The sequence below is a fragment of the Diceros bicornis genome, chromosome 24, assembly GCF_020826845.1.
Source record: "Diceros bicornis minor isolate mBicDic1 chromosome 24, mDicBic1.mat.cur, whole genome shotgun sequence".
NCBI classification, from domain to species: domain Eukaryota; kingdom Metazoa; phylum Chordata; class Mammalia; order Perissodactyla; family Rhinocerotidae; genus Diceros; species Diceros bicornis.
Window position 1 is genome coordinate 47,084,230 of NC_080763.1, and position 18,902 is coordinate 47,103,131.

Here is an 18,902-nt window from a genome sequence, read left to right on the forward strand (position 1 = left end):
AAAAGCACTGAGAATGTGTAGTGGGTTGAATGGTGCCCCCCCCCCCCCGAAAGATATGTCCTTATCCTAACCCCCAGAACCTGTGAATGTGACCTTATTTGGAAATAAGGTCTTTGCAGGTGTAATTAAGATAAGGATCTTGAGGGCCAGCCCCGTGGCTTAGTGGTTAAGTGTGCGCGCTCCTCTGCCGGCGGCCCGGGTTCGGATCCCGGGTGCGCACCGACGCACCGCTCCTCCGGCCATGCTGAGGCCGCGTCCCACATACAGGAACTAGAAGGATGTGCAGCTATGACAGACAACTATCTACTGGGGCTTTGGAGGAAAAATAAATAAATAAAATCTCAAAAAAAAAAAGATAAGGATCTTGAAATGAGAACATCCTGGATTATCCAGGGGACCCTAAATCCAATGACAAGTGTCCTTATCAGAGACAGACAGAGAAAGTAGAATGGTGGTAGCCAGGGCTGGAGGGAAGGAGAAATGGCGAGTTGTTATTCAATAGGTACAGCGTTTCCATCATGCAAGATGAAAAAATTCTAGAAATCTGCTGTACAACAATGTGCACACAGTTAACAATACCGTATACTTAAAATTTTAAAAAGAGGGTAGGTCTCATGTCATGTGTTTTTTACCACAATAAAAAAAAAAGACACATACACACGGACATAGAAGAAGAGGCCACGTGAAGACAGAGATAGACATTGGAGTGATGCAGCCATAAGTCAAGGAATGCCTGAAGCCACTAGAAGCTGGAAGAGGCAGGAAGGATCCTCCCCTAGAGCCTTCAGAGGGAGCACAGTCCTGCTGACACCTTGATTTCAGACTTCTGGCCTCCAGCACTGTTAAAGAATAAATTTCTGTTGTATTAAGCCACCAAATTTGTGGTAATTTGTTGCAGGAGCCCTAGGAAACTAACACATAATGTAACTAATTTTTTTTTAATCTAAGGAAAACATTCACTAATTTTTTTCATTAAAAGAAAAAGGCTTTTTAAGCATCACAATATAGTCGTCGTCAATCAGAAAAGATTGATATATTTGACTACATAAAAACTTAAAACTCTAGCACCTCAAGAAATACCCTAAAAAATGGTTAACTAAATTATGAAAAAGCCATACAAAGGAATATTATATAGCAGATAAAAAAGAATAAGGAAGATCTTAGCTTCTGACAGGGAATAACCTTTCCAGATATACTATTAAATGAAAAACACAAATTAAAGAACAGTGTGTAAACTATGTTAATAACATTTGTAGGAAAAAAAAAGTATACACACAGTGTCAGGCAGCATAATGCCCCTCCACCCCTGCTGCCAAACAATGTTCATGTACTAATCCCTGGAACCTGTGACTATGTTAGGCTGCATGGCAAGAGGGAATTAAGACTGCAGAAGGAATTGCTAAGGTTACTGATAAGCAACCTTAAAATAAGGAGATGATCCTGGACTTATCAAGTGAGGCCAATGCAGTCACAGGGTTCTTCTAAGTGGTAGAGGGAAACAGAGAAGACAGAGTCAGGGGGATACTGGAAAATGACGCTGCTGGCTTTCAAGATGGAAGAAGCAGCTACAAGTCAAGGAATGCTATGAGTCAAGGAATTCGGGTGGTCTCTATATGCTGGAAAAGGCAGAGAAACAAATTCTCCCCTAGAGCCTCCAGAAGGAATGCAGCCCTGACAGCAACTTAATTTTAGCCCAGTGAGACTCACTTCAAACTTCTGACCTCCAGAACTCTAAGATAAGAAATTGTAGTTGTTTTAAGCCACTGAGTTAGTCATAATTTGTTACAGCAGCAATAAAAAACTAATACACGGGGTTGGCCCAGTGGCACGGTGGTTAAGTGCGTGTGCTCCGCTTCGGCGGCCCAGGGTTCTCAGGTTCAGATCCCAGATGCGCACCGACGCACCACTGTCAGGCCATGCTGTGGCGGCATCCCATATAAAGTAGAGGAAGATGAGTACAGATGTTAGCCCAGGGCCAATCTTCCTCAGCAAAAAAGAGGAGGATTGGCATTGGATGTTAGCTCAGGGCTGATCTTCCTCACAAAAAAAACAAAAAACAAAAAAACTACTACATACATTCACACATTTATGCTCACATATACAAAGAAGGAAGTAGAAGAAACACAAGAAAGTGCCAACAGTTGTTACCTCAGGAGAGGGGATATAGATGGGTGGGGAACAGGATAGAAGGGAGACTAATTTTTTAGTATATATCCATCTGTGCTTTTTATCTTTTTTTTTTTTTTTTTGGTGAGGAAGATTGTCCTTGAGCTAACATCCATGCCAATCTTCCTCTATTTTGTATATGGGACACCACCATAGCATGGCTTGATGAGCAGTGTGTAAGTCGGTGCCCAGGATCTGAACCTGCAAACCCTGGGCCGCTGAAGTGGAGTGCACAAAGTTAACCACTACGCCACTGGGTCGGCCCCCATCTGTGTTTTTTTGGTTACATTTTGTATATGTATTATTTACTTTTTAAAGTAATTAACTAAAAACAATTTAAGAGGTGAGGGATATTTTCCTCATGGTTCCTTTAAGGAAAATGGACTATGAAATTAAAAACTAAGTATTTATTTTTATATAATATCATCTTTTTTGTGTCTGTGTAAGGAAGACACATCCAATGCCAGTCCTCCTCTTTTTTGCTGAGGAAGACTGGCCCTGGGCTAACAATCCATGCCCATCTTCCTCTACTTTATATGGGATGCTGCCACAGCATGGCTTGACAAGCGGGGTGTCGGTGCATGCCCGGGATCCGAACCTGCGAACCCCGGGCCACTGAAGCAGAGCTTGCACACTTAACCGCTGCGCCACCAGGCCGGCCCCTATAATATCATCTGAAAGCGAATGGCAATCTAGGAAATAAAAACAATTTACAAGAAAATTAAAAATAACAAAAATATAAGATACCACTTCACACCCACTAGAATGGCTAGAATCAAAAAGATAGATAACAACAAGTGTTGGTGAGGATGCGGAGAAACTGGAACCCTTCCTTATACATCACTGGCAGAAATGTAAAGTGGTGCAGCCACTGTGGAAAACAGTTTAGCAGTTCTTCAAGATATTAAACGGAGTTACCTTATGACCCAGCAATTCCACTCCTAGGTGTATACCCAAGAGAAATAAAAACATATGTCCAAACAAAAAAAACCTGTACACAAATGTTCATAGAAGTATTATTCATAATAGCCATAGGTGGAAACAATCCAAATGTCCATCAGGTAATGAATGGATAAAGAAAATATGATATATCCATACAATGGAATATTATTCAGACATAGAAATGAATGACATTCTGACACAAGCTACACATGGATGAACCTTGAAAACATTATGCTAAGTAAAAGAAGCCAGGCACAAAGGGCCATTTATATGAAACATCCAAAATAGGCAAATCCACAGACACAGAAAGTAGATCAGTCTAGGGTTGGTGGGGTGTGGGTGAAACGGGGAATTACTGCTAATGGTACAGGTTTCTTCTTGGGATGATGAAGTGTTTTAACAGATGATGATAATGGTTGCAAAAAGTAAAAATACTTGAAATCACTGAACTGTATACTTTAAATGGGTGAACTTTACAGTATGTAAATTATATCTCAATAAAGCTATTAAAATGGACAAACAAATCTGTTGTGTTAGAAGTTAGAACAGCGGTTACCCTCGGGCGATGGGGTGACTGGAATGGGCCCAAGAGGATGTCTAGAATACCAGTACTGCTCTGTTTCTTGATCTGAGAGCAGGTTACATGGGCATGTTCACTTTATGAAAATTCACCAACTTGTACACTTACAATTTGTGCAGTTTTATGTATATATGTTATACTCCAATTTAAAAAAGTTGGAAAAAAAGTAAGCTATAGTTAGTATAAGCAGAAAATATGAGGGACAGAAAAGATATACAGTAAATAGTATACTCAGGGAAAGGCACAAACAAAAACAGACTGAGAGATCATATTAATGGCAGAAAACTCATGTCCACAAATTCCTACTGCTGAGGTCCAAAAGAACTGCTTTCAATATGGTTCTGGTTCCTAAGAGGCCCCCTTCTTCCTGTTCTGGAGTTTCCTGTTCTTAAGCTCATCCTTAATTGATTCTTATAGTACACCTCCAACTTGTGAAGTGTAATGAGACTTACTGGTCCTTACAACTGAAACAGACTAAAACAATTCTTTTGAATGAGAACCAAAGTTTAGCGGTCACTTATATTCCTTAACAGTCCCCCTAACAGGGAGATTAGATGTCTTTTCCCGTGGTTAGCTCCAGAGAGCCTCTTTCAGTTCCCTGAAACAGGTCTCCATCCTATTTTTCAGGTGGCTCCTTTATCCCAAATGAAAACCCTCTGGGAAGCACTGGCAGCCCCAACACTAATATTACTTGGTCCTGGCAACTTACAAGAGTTGGAGATAAAACACATTACACCAAGACAGAGAAAGAAAGAAACAGAGAACAACAGCAAAAACGAAGAATGTTTGGGGCAATGGGATATTATTACTTTAGTATTAAGACCATTCCATTCATACTTAAGGAAATCTGCATACTAAAAGCCAGTCTGCAGCAAAGACCGTGACAGAAGCGAAGTCTCGAGACTGGCCTGTGTTATGAGTGAGAAAAGGGTAGGCTATTATACCAGGAAGGGCTTTTCTGCCTATCATCAGCAAGGAAAACTATCCAAGGGTGCTCAATCTCTAGACCATTTTCCAAACTGAATTCCACAAAACACTTGTACGCCCCAAACCTGATGGGTATTCCACAAAAGAGAGTTCCGTGAGCAAAAATTGAGGAAATTCAGGGTTAAATACAGAGAAATGTGTTTGACGGCAGAATTCCTCAGTGCCCTTCCCTGAACATGTGGCAAGTCTCCAGGGCAGAGAGGAGCATACAGGCGGGGTGTGCGGTGTATAACTAGACATGTCTCTGAAGATTACCAGTTAACATCCCCAGGGCTTCTCTAGATCCCCAAAGTGAAGATCTTTAAACTAAGCTATTAGAATCCCTCTTACCCAAGTGTTTACTGAATAAAAAGCAATTTTTAAAAATCGTTCTAGGGCCAGCTCTGTGGCGTAGCGGTTAAATGCGCACGCTCTGCTACCGGCGGCCCGGGTTCAGATCCCAGGTGCGCACTGACGCACCGCTTGTCAAGCCATGCTGTGGCGGCGTCCCATATAAAGTAGAGGAAGATGGGCACAGATGTTAGCCCAGGGCCAGTCTTCCTCAGCAAAAAAGAAGAGGATTGGCATGGATGTTAGTTCAGGGCTGATCTTCCTCATAAAAAAAAAAAAAAATCCTTCTAGCTCCCAACAAGGCAGGGTTTCAAAACTATTCTGCCAGTTTTACAGTTCTTCCCACTTGCCTTCTAAGAGAAGCTGGCTGAAGTAAGACAGGGGCAGCCCCAACGGCGTCTACAGGACAGAGGTGTCAGATCCCTTCTGACAAAAACGGAAGCCATAACGTGTTTGACAACCACAGCTTAACTAAATCCCACAGCCTCTCTAACACAGGGAACCTGTCCATTAAGTCCTGGAACCAGACAAGATTCTTGGGTGTATCTCCCAAGAAGCGTCTTCAAAACAAACTGACCAAAATACAGGCCCAGCAATTCACCACTAATTTGTCCAGTTTGGAACCTTATAAAACAGTTTTGACAAATTTCTGGAGGAGCCTTCAAACTTGAAGCTTTATGGGAAAATGCAACCAGCCTGATCCTTTTACTGAGCAATAAATCCTTCCACTCTCAGGAAGACCCCATCCTGACCTACCTAACCTGACTCTTACTCGTCCAGAACAGTCAAGGAATAGCTGCTGCTTGCTAACACAACACCAAATCTTTCCCCTCTGCTGGACGGACCAGACTAGAACGCCCAGAAATTTCCCTACAAGGACATAGTCTATTATTGTACAGAAAAGAGTTCACACGGCAAGTCTAAGACTGTTATCCTTAGAAAGGTCTGCTTGCAAGGTTGGCCCTTGGCTGCCATCTGGGAACTTGAATTTCAGGAGACCTCCCACCTTCCCTAAATGATAAGAGTGGCTCATTGTGCCTAAACTGTTTGTGCAAGCAATGCGGTTTATGGTGAATCTGCTTTCCTTCTGGGAGTCTGGAATTTCTGTACATGCTGGGCAAAGGGTGCCTACATTATCAGCTCCCAATAAAAACCCTGGGCACTGAGTCTCTAATGAGCTTCCCTGATAGAAAACATTTCACATGTGTTGTCACAATTTGTTGCTGGAGGAATTAAGCGAGTCCTGTGTGACTCCACTGGGAGAGGACTCTTGGAAGCTTGTACCTTGTTTCCTCTAGACTTTGCCCCAGGTTCCTTTTTCCTTTGCTGATTTTTCTCTGTATTTTCTCACTGTAGGAAATCATAGCCATGAGTACAACTACATCCTGAGTCGAGAGTCCTCCTAGCAAATCGTGGAACCTAGGGGTGGTCTTGGGACACTCCCCCAATCCAATTTATGCTACACTTCAGCCTAAATTAATTAAACATCTCTGGTAGTATGACAAAATCATTGTGGATGTCAATAAAGATTTATTACCACCAGCTATGCATCAGGTATGGTGCCACACACTGCAGAAACAAAGATCAATAAAACATAACTCCTTGCCTTGAGAACTTAGAGTATGTTCCCATGCCCCTAATTTTAGGTCCTCTACCTATAAAAGAGAGGGAAGGAGAGCCGCATTCGTGTTTAGATGATATTAAAGGCTAAATTAATGAGTACATGCTGTACAATATTGAGTACATGGTGCTTCAGATTCTAAACTCCCAGGACCGACCTGGTAGGCCTTAAAGCAGATGTCTTTCCTTCTTCTGATGCAACTCTGTCCTCTGTTACAGAATTGCTCACGTTCCACTTTGCACCCCCTCCCCACAATGTCATAAGTCAGTCCCTTAAAGGCAGGTCTACAATCTGTTCTCTTTTGTGCCCTGTACATACTCAACAAATGATTCAAAGAGGAAATACCAAGTCACATGCCTCATAATCTAATATTCCTATAGTCCCCTGGACACACACTGCAGAGGGATCTTCACTGACAGCTGAATCACAAAATTACTACTATTGACTAATTGCCAACCAAGCCTTTTTCATTCATCTCCATCTTTAAATGTTGGGTATTTCCAATCACACTGAGAGAGATCTCTTGTCCCTTAGGTTACCTCCTTTCCCAGGTCAGACCATCCATATAAATGCAAAAGTGAATTAAAAGGATAAGAGGATAAAGTAGCCAGAAGGATGCTCCTTAAATTACCTCCTAAAAGTTTCATATCCCTCCAATCAAACTATCTTTTAGGACATGTTTTTCCTAACTACATGCCAAGAAATTATGATCAAGGTGAATTCAGCCTTAACCATGACCAGGTCCCAGGAAACGAAAAACAAAACCAAGTAGGTGACCATAGCTAACATTGTTGTGCGCTTACCACATGTCAGGCATCATTTTTTAAAACAAACTTTTAATTTTAAAATAGTTTTAGATTTACAGAAAAATCTGTGAAGATAGTATGGAGAATTTCCATATACCCCACATCTAGCTTCCCTTATTATTAACCTCTTAAATAGTATGGTACATTTGTCACAATTAATGAACCAATACTGATACATTATTATTAACTAAAGTCCATACTTTATTCAGATTTCCTTAGTTTTTACCTAATATCCTCTTTCAAGGGCACCACATTACAACTTGTCATCAGATCTTCTTAGGCTCCTCTTGGCTGTAACAGTTTCTCAGACTTTCCTTGTTTGGGTAACATTGACAGTTTTGATGAGCACTGGTCAGGTATTTTGTAAGATGTCCTTCTACTGGCATTTGTCTGCTATTTTCCTCATAATTAGACTCGGATTATGGGTTTTGGGGAAGAAGACCACAGTGCCATTTCTTTCTTTTTTTTTTAAGATTTTATTTATTTATTTATTTTTCCCCCCAAAGCTCCAGTAGATAGTTGTATACCATAGCTGCACATCCTTCTAGTTGCTGTATGTGGGACGCGGCCCCAGCATGGCCGGAGAAGGGGTGCATCGGTGCGTGCCTGGGATCCGAACCCGGGCCGCCAGCAGCGGAGTGCGCGCACTCAACCGCCAAGCCACGGGGCCGGCCCCACAGTGCCATTTCATCACATTATCTCAAGGGCACATACTATCAACGTGACTTGATAGCTGATGTTGACCTTGATCACCAGGCTGCGGTAGTGTCTGTCAGGTTTCTCCACCATAAAGTGACTCTTTCTTCCCCCGCTTTCGATGCTGTACTCTTTGGAAGAAGTCACTACACATATCCCACACTTAAACAGTGGGGACTAATGTCCCCCTCCTTGAGGGCAGATGTGAAATTCTTCTACAAGGGAAGTTTGTCTACTCTCTCCATTTATTTGTTCAATCATTTATATTTACATTATATTTATTCAGTCATCCATATTAGTAGGGACTCATGGATATTTATTTTATACTTTGGGATAATCCAATACTACTTTATTTTGTGGCTCAAACTGTTCCAGCTTTGACCGTTGCGAGCTCTTTCAGTTGGCTCCCCTTTGACATGCCCCCATAATAAGAGTTTTGTTTGGTTTTGAGTACTTTCTTACTTTCTGGAAGTACAAAATCTTGTATATTTCCTGTCTCAGTCCTAGGATCAGCCATTTCTCCAAGGAGCCCTGGTTCTTTTTATTAGAGAATGGTATTTATTAAACACCAAGATCTGAGCACTAGGCGTCAGGCACCATTTTTCACTTAATCATCTCAACAAACCCATGCAATAGGTATCCCATTAGCCCTATCTTACAAATGAGGAACTAAGGCACAGAGAGGCTAAGTAGCTTGCCCAAGGCCACATCAATAAGTGGCAGGGCAGGGCTTTAAACCCAAGGAGTCTGACTCCAGAAGTCATTTCCTGACCACATTGCCATTGCTGTCTGCTATGAACAGAACACCACCAAGGGGACGCAGATGAAGTCACACAAGCATACCTATAAGAGCACTTACCTTGGCAACAGATAATTTCCAAAATAACTAGCTCAGCTGACAAGGTCCATGAGAAAAGCAGAATTTGGGAACTGCATTGCCAGTGATACAGGGCCACCTTCTTTGGTACAAGGGACAGTGAAAGCATGAACTCCAACTGTGAGTGGCATAACCCTCATGAATAACCACTGGAGTCCTGCTTGGTCTCTCTTTATATGGTAACTTTCAAACCTTCTGATACAGTCAGTCCATCAGGCAATCCAGTCACTCAACACTCCTTGATGATGGCTATACTGAGCTGCAACCTGGTGCCTTTTACAACATTAGACAGTCGTTTAACAAAAAACTGGAAACGACTGGCTCCTAAAACTCACGTTAAAGCACATTCACTAGAATGGCTAAAGTTTAAAAGACTGAAAATATCAAGAGTTGACGAAGATGTGGAGTAAATGGATCTCTTGTATATGGATAATGGGAATGAAAAATGGTATAGCCACTTTAGAAAACAGTTGGGAAGTTTCTTTTTTTTTTTTGTGAGGAAGATCAGCCCTGAACTAACATCCGTGCTAATCCTCCTCTTTTTGCTGAGGAAGACCGACTCTGAGCTAACATCTATTGCCAATCCTCCTCCTTTTTTTTTCCCCAAAGCCCCAGTAGATAGTTGTGTTATAGTTGCACATCCTTCTAGTTGCTGTATGTAGGACGTGGCCTCAGCATGGCCGGACAAGCGGTGCGTCGGTGCGCACCCGGATCCGAACCTGGGCCGCCAGTAGCAGAGCGCGCGTACACTTAACCGCTAAGCCACGGGGCCAGCGTGGGAAGTTTCTTATAAAGTTAAATATACACTTACCATACAATCCAGCAATTCCACTCCTAGGAAATCTACCCTAGAGAAATGAAAACATGTGCCCACACAAAGACTTGTACATGAATGCTCACAGCAGCAGTATTCACAATAGCCAAAAAATGGAAACAATCCAAGTGTTCACTAATTGGTAAATGGATAAACAAATTGTGGTATATTCATACAATGGAATACCACTCAGCAATAAAACGGACTATCTACTGGGCTGGCCCCATGGTGTAGCGGTTAAGTGTTCGCACTCTGCTGCCGGTGGCCCGGGGTTCAGATCCCGGGTGCGCACCGAGGCACCGCTTGTCAGGCCATGCTGTGGTGGCGTCCCATATAAAGTGGAGGAAGATAGGCACAGATGTTAGCCCAGGGCCAGTCTTCTTCAGCTAAAAGAGGAGGATCGGCATGGATGTTAGCTCAGGGCTGATCTTCCTCACAAAAAAAAAAAAAAAAAAGGACCAAACTACTGACACATGGCACTACATGCATGAACCTCAAAAACATCATGCTAAACGAAAGAAGCCGGATTCAAAAGACCACATACATATATATACACATTACCACATTTCATTTATATGAAATTCTAGAAAAGGCAACATTTTAGCAATAGAAAGCATATCAATGATCCCTGGAGCCAGGAATAGGGGGAGGAGACTGACTGCAAAGGGGCATAAGGGAGCTTTTGGGGGTGATGGAAGGGTTCTATATCTTGATGGTGGAAGTGGAGACACTACTGTCTACATTTGCCAAAACTCATAAAACTACACACCTAAAACAGGTGAATGTTATTGTGTGCAAATTATTCCTCATTAAAGCTGTTAAAATTGGGAGATTTCACATTAAAAAATTCAAGTTAGAGGGGCCGGCCCCGTGGCTTAGCAGTGAAGTGTGCGCACTCCACTACTGGCGGCCCGGGTTTGGATCCTGGGCGCGCACCGACACAACGCTTGTCCGGCCATGCTGAGGTGGCATACCACATACAGCAACTAGCAGGAGGTGCAACTACAACATACAACTATCTACTGGGGCTTTGGGGAGAAAAAGGGGAAAAAAGGAGGAAGATTGGCAATAGCTGTTAGCTCAGGGCCGGTCTTCCTCAGCAAAAAGAGGAGGATTGGCACGGATGTTAGCTCAGGGCTGATCTTCCTCACAAAAAAGAAAAAATTCAAGTTAGAGCCTTACTCCACAATACACTTAAATATTGGTAAATACTGGTAAAAGTTTGAATGTAAAAGTCAAACTAAAAGAAAATGCATTCATATATTTACCAGCCCATCAGAAGGGGATGGCCTTTTAAGGCATAAGTTCAATGAAGTTATAAAGAAGGAAGATCCAGAGGTGAGCCTAGCCACACGTTTTAAGGTGTTTACATAAAAAACTTCACCAAAAAAATGTAAAGGCAAACTACAATCTGAGAAAATATTTGCAACAAATATGAGAACAGCTAACGTATTTAACTATAAAGACCACTTACAAATAAATAAATACCAGTATCTCTCAAAGAAAAAATGGACAAAAGGACATAAGATGATTCACTTAAGAGATAAAAATAGCTGATAAGAAAACCACTAATAGTCAAAAGAATACAAAGTTAAAAGAGTTGCACTTTTTTTTTTTTAAATAAGAGATTGTTCCGTCCATCAAACTGGCAAAGGTTTGCAACATATGTATTTCACATAGGAACAAAGTGAGGCAGTGGCCTTGTGCTGTGGTACAACCAATGGGGAAACCAATGTGGTGGTGCGTGGCAGGACCACCAAAAACATCCACTACCCTCCCTGGTGATAATGCACTTCCTGGGGAAAGGCAGGTATGGTAGACTCTCACTTTCTGCTTAATCATTTCTGTTTTCTGTGAATATTCTAATAAACATGAATTACTTGTTTAAGTAGGAAAAAAGATATTAGAAAGAAAAGAGTCCATATCCTTTGGCTCAGCAATTACACTTCCAGGTTTCTATTCCAAGGATACCAACAGATACAAACAAAATTTATAGACAAAGATGTTCACCACAGTACCAGAACACCAAGAATGCTAAAAACTTAAATATCCAATATCAAGAAAATGATCTAATAATTATGGAATAGCCATAAGCTGAAATATTATGTAGCCATTATAAATGATGCTTTCAAATAATATTTAACAATATATATAGGAAAACGTTCAGCCATAATTTAATGTTAAGTGAAAAAAGGATGGTAATGATCATACACATACATGTATAGGAAAAGACTGGATGTAAATATGTAAAATTTTTTAAAGTATCTATGACTGGGTGGGATTGATGGTGATTTTAATTTTCTTCATTATACTTTTCTATATTTTTCAATGTTCACAATGAATACATATTACTTTAAATGTGTGTGAGCATGGGTATTCCCAAGAACTTTAAGAAGCCCATGAACCTGTTGGCTAACTGCCAACAGAAACATAAGCTTAAAATGAACCATCTTAACATTACAGTAGCAGTCTAGGGAGAAAGACATAAAGCTCATGGGAGGGAAGAAGGCCAGGAACTGAAAGTCAGGCTGCAGACTAAGGAATTCAGATTTAAGAAGGGAGGAAGGCGAAATTTTATACAACAAATTCCAATTTGTGTTTCATCGAAGATAAATTAAGCTGACTGGCTTTAAAAAAAAAACAAAAACAAAAACTGTGCACTTTAAAGTGGTTCAAGTACAAACTCCAACGGTATGCCAACATTCCAGGTTGGCTCCAGACCATCATGACCAGCAAGCAATAAATGGAACCCACTGCCATGGAAGTGTCTGTGGTGGATAAAGGGTCACTTGTTTCCCCCATAGCTCTTTCAATAGACAGAAGGTCTGGGTATAAAACAAGGATGAAAGGCAGGGGAGAGAAAAAGAGAAACACTCCTATGAAAAAACACCTAGGAAAAGCATCTTCCTATTCTCTCCAACAGGATCTGGCATATTTTCACAGGCCTTTAAAGTTAGATGAGAAATATTAAGATGCACACAAAGCACAACACAAAGCTATGAAGGCTACAGAGCTGTGCTAGCAAAAAAAAAAAAAAAAAAAGAAATCCTGCCCCACATGAATAGGAATAGATATAATAAACAGTCACAAGAAAATAAAACCCACCAAGGCTCAAGGACAAAGAGGAATTAAAATAATACAGCTGCATGAAAAGGGTGGAAAAAGGAAGATAAATGAGATTGTTCATATTAAGATTCTATTGACTTTTATTAAACAAAGGCTTGTTTGTTTAAGTGGAATTTAAGCCTTATTAAACTCGTGAAAGCGGAAGTCAAATTCACTTTTTGTGAAAAGGGAAACTTTCATGCCCTAGTCCAAACATTTGTATTCAAGCATTGCTTCTAAAGATCTTTATCAAAACAGGTGATATGCATCAGAGCTATGGGGCTTAGTCTAGGGATGAAAAGAATTGGGGGAGGTTAATTACCTAATACAACTCTCAAGGACTAGAGTTGGAAAGAGGAGGATTCGGCTTCTAATTTCCACTCTGTTCAAGAGATTAAGAAATTCAAACCAAATTACTAAAACAAGGACAGGAACCTTCAATGAAGAGAGCTGTACCCAATTAATTATTTAGTGTAGTGAGGAAAATTGCGGCCTGAACTACCAAAACATCACAAAAACACAAAAGAACATAAAATTATTCATAAACTCAAAAAAATTTTAATTTAAATTGCACTCTTTAACCCAGTAAGTCCACTGCTAGGAATGTATACCACTGATAAACATGAAAAATGACTCAAATATCTATGTTCAAACATCTTCATTGAAGCATCATCCTAGCAAGTTACAGTACAACATATTTAATATAATCTCATTTAGTTTGGGGTATTTGTTTAAGGAACAAATACATATTCATACATACATATATATATAATACACATACGTACACACACATAGAAAATATGCACAGAAATTTATGGAAGTACATATAAGAAAATGTTCACAAGGATTAACTCTGCCAAGTAGGGGAGGGTCCTGAGACTAACTTAAAAACCTTTCACTAACTTAAAGATTTTATTTATTTATTTATTTTCCCCCGAAGCCCCAGTAGATAGTTGTCTGTCATAGCTGCACATCCTTCTAGTTGCTGTATGTGGGATGCGGCCTCAGCATGGCCAGAGAAGCAGTGCGTCGGTGCGCGCCCGGGGTTCCGAACCCGGGCCGCCAGCAGTGGAGCGCGCGCACTTAACCGCTAAGCCATGGGGCCGGCCCACCCTTTCACTAACTTAAAACCCTGTGATTTTATCACAAAGCCAATATTAATTTACTTAATTTTATTTTAATTTAAAGAGACAAAGTTCCTAGTGGATGCATCTATTTATGAAAACAGAAGGTGAATATGCACACTAGGAAGGAGAGAATGGAACAAGATTATTTGGGGTAACTTTCAACTTTGATTCTATAAAAATACTCAGATTTATGAGGGACAGAAAGCTTAAACCTCACTGCAATTACAACAGATAATTTAAAAAATACTCCCTGTGATATAACAGCAAAATATGACTGCCTTCAGAATATGCAAGTTTTTTCTTTTTTTATAGGTTTGTTTTTTTTTTTTGGTGAGGAAGATCAGCACTGAGCTAACATCTACCAATCCTCCCCTTTTTTGCTGAGGAAGACTGGCCCTAGGCTAACATCTGTGCTAACATCTACCAATCCTCCCCTTTTTTGCTGAGGAAGACTGGCCCTAGGCTAACATCTGTGCCCATCTTCCTCCACTTTATATGGGATGCCGCCACAGCATGGCCCGACAAGCAGTGCGTCTGTGCGCGCCCGGGATCCGAACCGGCGAACCCCGGGCTGCCGCAGCAGAGCGTGCGCACTTAACCGCTTGCGCCACTGGGCTGGCCCCTATAGGTATGTTTTGAATAATCCATTAAAAAGTTCAGACAGGAAAAAAAAATTGGTACTCTCACTAAATTCGATAAGGGTAAAATTTTTCAAAGTAAGGATCTAACTGATGTTTGTCATTCTTTCCTCTTTTACATCCCTGCCTTCCATCCACTGGGACAGCAAATAATAACTCACAATTTACCAAGTACCAGACACCATGCTATGAGCTTGACATAGATTATCTCATTTAATCCTTGAAACAAGCCTATAAAATAGGTATTATATGCCTGTTTAAAGATGAGTGTGGAAGATTTTATTTTCTAAAGATAGTAGCCCCTATATATCCCATCCCACATGCTCATCTTACTATGTGTCTTTGCCATTCCTCCATCAAGAAGTGGGATCTATGTTCTCTCTCCTCAAATCTGAGGGATGTGGAAGTGACACTACATTTCTGAGGCTAGATCAGAGAAGGTAATGCTGCTTCTGCCTCCTGCTCTTTGGATGTTCACCCTCAGAACCCAACTGCCATGCTGTGAGGAAGCCCAAGCCACGTGGAAACTACGTGTAGTGTCCTGGCTGCTAGCCCAAGCTAAGGTCCCCGTGGACAGCCAGCATCAATTGCCAGACCCCTGAGTGAGGAAACTTCTGAGATGACTCCAGCTCCAGCCACCACCTCACTGCAACTGCACAAGAGACTCCAAGCAAGACCCACCTAGTTGAGTCTAGGCAACCCACAGCACCACGAGAGAGTAAAATGATTGTTGTTATTTTAAGCAACTAAATTGGGGTGATTTGTTACACAGCAATAGAGAACCAGAATGATGAAGAAAACCAGCATAAGAACAGAAAGATCAGCCACAGGCTGCCATGTCTACATGGCTCCAAAGCTCATGCTCTTAACAACTACACTGTCTTACATCTTGCTCCCTACTACTGCAAATGATGCAAAACGAAAAGGAGAAGGTCAGGAACGACCCACAGAATAATCAATACATCCCTAAACACTTGAGCACTGCATAGAAAACAAATAAGAAAATACATCTAGAAAACCCTAAAATAAAGACCAACACGATAACCTAGCATTCCAGCCCCACTCTTTGACCCCAAGCTATGAGTCCAATTTCACCACTACTCACTTTTCCTGTTCATTCTACTTCCATGACTCTGTCTCTGTGACTGCCTGTTTGGGAACATTCTCTCAATGTTAAATATTTTTTAAGTATTTAACTAATGATCAGAACTTAAACCTGGGGAACAATAGGTTACACCAGTTCTCAAACTGGATTTAAAGGCAGAAGGGAGAATGAAGATGTACAACTAAACCAAGTAATTGAAAACTACCAAAATGGCCAACTAAAAGAACATATCAAATAATACCTACTATATTAAAAAAAAAATGTTTAAAAGATATAAATAGTAAAGTGCAAATGTTTATATATATAAATGTTTATATATATATAATGCTAACATTAGTGTTTAAAAAGGAGGGATACATATTTATATACACATATATATAAATGTATAGATACACGCTTCTACATACATCCATATATAGAGACACACAGGCAACTGGTAACACTGGTTGCCTCTAGGAGAGGGGCTCAAGGGTCTAAGAGGCAAAGGTGAATAAACGGAATGATCAACTGATCAAACCTAACTTCACCAAAACTGAGACATGCTGACATCGGGCACTCTGGATGGGACACACTGACAGGGACACAACATCACCTCTGATATATCCCTAACAAAAATATTTAAGCTAAACGTAATCATGAGGAAACAATCACAAATCCAAATTGAGGGACATTCTGCAAAACACGTGGCCTGGATTCTTGAAAAATGTTGTCATGAAAGACACAAAAGGCAGGACACTGTGCCAGATTAAAGGAGACCAAACAGATACGACAACAAAAATGAAACCTGTGAGTTTTGACTGGATCGTGGAAAAAACAAAACACCTATAAGGACATTATTGAGATAACTGGGAAAATGTGAAATACAGACTGCATATCGGATAACAGTATTGTATCAACACATTATTTGTACTGTGATTAGGTAGGAGAACGTCCTCGTTCTTAGTGAATACTGCTGAATTATTAGTGGTAAAATGTCATGATGTCTACAACTAACTCTCAAAAGGTTCAGGGAGAATAAATACACAATTTAGAGCGAGAGACAAAACGCCAGAGCGCAAGTGAGCAAGCACCCAAACAAAAGGGAAAATGGTACATCTAGGTGAGGGGTTTATAAATCTTCAATGAAATCGTCTTGCAACTTTTCTGTAGATTCAAAAAATTTGAAAATAAATAGTTGGGAAGGAACAAAGGAATATAGTAAAAAATATGCGTATTTAGTCCACACTATAAGTAAAAGTGGAAAGACTTTTGTAGACCCCATATTCTAACTACAGCTTTGGGTGCATTAAATTAAAAGAGAAACATGTCAACGGCATCCAACAAAAGAAAATAAGAATGCCTTGTAAAGGGTGGATGAGATGAATTAATTATTTTAAATATCTTTGTTACACAATTTATGCCACATACAATTACCAATTGACAATTAGGATACAATGCAAATTTAACATTATAACTACATCTAATTTAACCTTTTCACAGCAAAGGAGGTCGGTATTTTTCTGCAACTCTGGCTCACAACCACAAATGACAATTATATCTGTATAGTAATGTTAAAAAAAAAGCCCATTCTATTTGGTTGCACTTGGACTGTCCATAATCCACACATCCAAGCACAGGTAAATGTTTTACCGGTTACATTTTCTAGGATGACTACCTCATTTCCCAACTTCTCAATAACACTCTCATTTCACTAAAAGGTTGTTTCAAAATTCCTATACAGATAGTTCCGATAAAAACACTACCGCATGATGCAAATAAAATAAAATAAAATACACAGCCCAGCTTTCCTCTCAATTTTTCACTAAACCGATGTCACTAAAAGGCAGGAAGCCACACTGTAATCGCTCACTACATTACTGCCGAATGTTCAAGAAAAGAATCTCAGGTTCATTCTAGCACTCAAAAAAAAAAAAAAAAAAACTCACTCAACTCCCAAAACTCTAACACAACCTCGCACTAAAATGTGCCTCGGCAGGAGTCGCTCGACGCTGTGAGACCCCGCTGCCCCCACAGCAGCCTGGAGCCCCTCGAGCTGCCCCGGAGGCGCCGGCTTCCGACAGCCCAGGAAGGTTTGGGGTCTCCACCCGCGGCGCCTCCCCAGGCCCGCCGAGTGGCCGCAGAAGGGCGACGAGACCCAGTCTCTCAAGGCCCTCCCGGCCCCTCTGGCCACCCCCCACCCTAGCCCCTCTGGGCCCCGCCACTCGCCCTCGCGTCCCCGCCCCTCCCCGTCCCCACTCACTCTTCATCCTGGTTGCGGAGACAACTCCTTGCCGACACTGGACGGAAAAGAAGGGGGCAGGAAGAGTGGCCCCCTGGCTTCCACTCCTCTGAGGCAGGGTCCCCAACTAGGACCTCCGCGGTGGTCCCTCGGCGGAGAGCGTTAAGATCCGGCCGCCATATTGTATCCCTGTCACCTAAGCAACCGTCAGGCCCTGAACGCCCCGAGGCCGCCGTGTGCGTGTGCGCGTGCGCAAAACGCCCCGCCCGCGTCCACCAGCCTGCCGTGTGCGCGTGCGCAGTGCGTCCCGCCTCCTCAGTCTGGTTGCTAAGCAACCTCGCTCGTCGCTTTAAGCTACCAATTCGTGGTCTTTGAGCGTAGGCAACCTTCGCCGGGATCGCTATTCCCAGTCGTGCTATGAACTTAGCGATATGGGACCTAAAGCCTGGACGACGTCCTTGAGCTTTAACTAAGGTGGGGATGCACTAAATAATTGTCAATTGATACCTGTTCTTTGCAGTCTCATCCTACAATTGAGCATCTACTAACTAGTTTAGTAGGTATCTACTTTTGTAAGCTTTTCTTTTTAATTTAACAAACATTTATTGAGCTCCAGGCACTGTTACAAGCATTGAGGATATAGAGGAGAGCAGTGTGGACAGAGTCCCTGACTTCTTGAAACTTACATTCTACTGTAAGGTTGAAGGAATGAATATATGAATGAACTATGTGCAAATATGACAACTGAGAAAGACAGTGGCCTAGCCCTCAAGGAACTGACAATGCAATGAAAATAACAACCATCTATATGTTGGCATAGCATTTTACGAAGTTCATTGTCATTTATTCGCTTATTTCATGCCCACAACTCCATAAGGTTTTTTCCTATT

General features: G+C 41.3%; 1 protein-coding gene across 3 annotated transcripts in view; it reads right to left on the reverse strand.

Moving 5' to 3' along the window:
- Positions 1-18,173, reverse strand: part of MOK (MOK protein kinase) — a 58,753-nt gene extending 40,580 nt beyond the window's left edge. For all 3 annotated transcript variants that reach the window (XM_058567736.1, XM_058567735.1, XM_058567734.1), the window contains exon 1: positions 18,034-18,173. In XM_058567736.1, coding sequence (XP_058423719.1) covers positions 18,034-18,040 — 7 coding nt within the window. In that variant the 5' untranslated portion in view covers positions 18,041-18,173. The remainder of the gene's footprint in view (positions 1-18,033) is intronic.
- Between the last annotated feature and the right edge of the window lie 729 nt (positions 18,174-18,902).